Source organism: Alligator sinensis, unplaced genomic scaffold (assembly GCF_000455745.1).
Source record: "Alligator sinensis unplaced genomic scaffold, ASM45574v1 scaffold156_1, whole genome shotgun sequence".
Taxonomy (NCBI): Eukaryota; Metazoa; Chordata; order Crocodylia; family Alligatoridae; genus Alligator; species Alligator sinensis.
In genome coordinates this window covers 4,792,291-4,794,272 of record NW_005841844.1, presented here as the reverse complement: position 1 = coordinate 4,794,272, position 1,982 = coordinate 4,792,291, and the positions used below count along the sequence as shown (strand labels likewise).

Genomic DNA, 1,982 nt, shown 5'->3' with positions numbered 1-1,982 from the left:
CGCGGGTCCGCCTGAGCCGGGCGCGCCGATCGCCGCGGCCTCCATCCCTCGGCCGGGGCGGCGCTGCCCTGATCGGAAGCCTCGGGGCCGCTGCGGTGCCGCGGGGGCGATGCGGAGGGAAGGAGCCGCGGAGAGCAGGAAACATGAGCCCGCAGGAGGCGAGAGACCAGGGCTGAAGCTTCCCTCCCGCATTGTGTGCGCCGGGGCCCCCCCGCCGGCCGGCCGCTAGCTGCGCAGGGCGCACATGAGCCCGGCGTCCCCACCCCCCGCTCTGACCTCTGCAGGAACCTGCACCGCGGTGGAGGAGACCTGTGAGCTACATCCCGTCATGCTCCCACTGAAATAACCTGCCAGACACCGAGGGATCCATCACAAGGAAGGGGATCAGAGGGCAAACGCCAGCCATCATAACCTTAAGCAAATATTAGCTCTGCTGCCGCTGCTGCTGTTGCGCCTCTGTCTGGGAAGCCGAGTCCAGGAAAAAGGCTTTATCCTCCTCGCAGGGCTGGGTCCTTAGGAGAAGAGGGGAGGGGGAGGCAAGGGGGGTTATTTGCTGATGATCGGAAGTTACTGACAATAAGCACCTTCATCTCTCCAAAGGCGGAGAGAGAGAGAGAGAGAGGAGGAGGAGGAGGAGAGACAGGGGGAAGAGGAGATCTGATGTCTAAGGGAGTCACTCGGAGGAGGCAAAGCAGGCAGTATCTCAACTTCTCATCTTTGTTTATCAGCGCGAAGCGAGATCGCTGGAAATCTGCTGGGTTTTATAACTGGATCATTCCCATGTCAAGGCTGCGGTTGGGGATTTTACTCCGTTAACTTGAAGCCACTGACCTCCCCCCTCTCCTCACCCAGCGATGTATTCACTGCTCTCAGCCTGCACTTGCTTGTAAGGATTATGACATATTTTTATTTTTTTCCCAACTTTCCTTTTTCAGGCTCGGTTGCATTTCCCTTGCAATCAGGTGGTCACTGAGACCCGAGCCTTTTCTGAGCAAAGCCTCGATCTATATTAAAAAAAAATCTAAACAAACAAAAAACTTTAACCATTTCACCGCACCATTTGATCTGTTGTTGCTTTTTTTTTTCTCCTCTCCAGATGTTTACATTTCCTGCTGCTGTGCTTTCAGGTACAGGTATGTGTCCTTTCTCTCTTCTCTCCCTTTTGGTTGTAAAGAAAGAAAGAAACAAAGGAGGCGTGTTGACCTCAGAGTGCCAGGCAGTTTTGGAAAGGGGCTTCACTTTTTCCTGTAGTTTTAGTCTTATTAAAATGATCCCCAAGCCAGAGAGTTGTGTCACTTGCTTTGGAAAGCATCTGCCCTTCTCGCTAAGCTTCATTTCAATGACCACTTCTGCTAATCCGCTGTATGAACAAACGATCTTTAATTTCTCTCGCCCCCTCCCTCCCTCCCTCCCTCCCTCCCCCGGTTCAAATGGCCACAGCTCGGTTGTGGATGCCAGTAGCCTGCATTAACGGGATTCTCTGGAGTGCATTAGCCTGGCTAATGATGTGAGAGGCGAGGAGCGGAGTCCAGCACTCCAAGCCGGTGATTGATGCGCTTGCACGGGAAGAGCAGGCACTCGCCTCTAGCTCGCCCTTGTCCAAGGGAGCTGACAAGAGCCGACACTGAAAACCCGGCTTTCCTTAGCCAGGACAGCAGGCTTTCTGCTCCCTCCCATTATTCAACAGCGAAGCATCCAGGCAGGATCCTGCCTTTGATCCTGTGCGGCAGGAATGGGAGCGGGGCTCCGCCGGCCGGGCTCGCAGTGACAGCCGGGGAGAAACCCGGGGCGGGGGGCGAGCGGCTCGCATTTCCCCTGACAACAAAAATATTTCTTTTGTAAAATGCGGTTTCCTTGGGCAGAATTTCAGCGGGCGCAGACGCAACACGTGAGCCCGGGGGGGCGAGAGCGGGTGCCGGGGGCAGGTGGCGCAGCCCCGCCCGGCTTCCCTGCAAGGCGAGGGGTGGCGCTGCCAGCCCCGC

General features: G+C 56.4%; 1 protein-coding gene across 1 annotated transcript in view; it reads left to right on the top strand.

Moving 5' to 3' along the window:
* Positions 1 to 58: 58 nt before the first annotated feature.
* Positions 59 to 1,982, top strand: part of FGF18 (fibroblast growth factor 18) — a 112,931-nt gene continuing 111,007 nt past the window's right edge. Inside the window, exons 1-2 of the mRNA XM_025206172.1 lie at positions 59 to 886; positions 1,097 to 1,133. Of these exons, the coding sequence (XP_025061957.1) occupies positions 855 to 886; positions 1,097 to 1,133 (69 nt within the window). The 5' untranslated portion in view covers positions 59 to 854. The remainder of the gene's footprint in view (positions 887 to 1,096; positions 1,134 to 1,982) is intronic.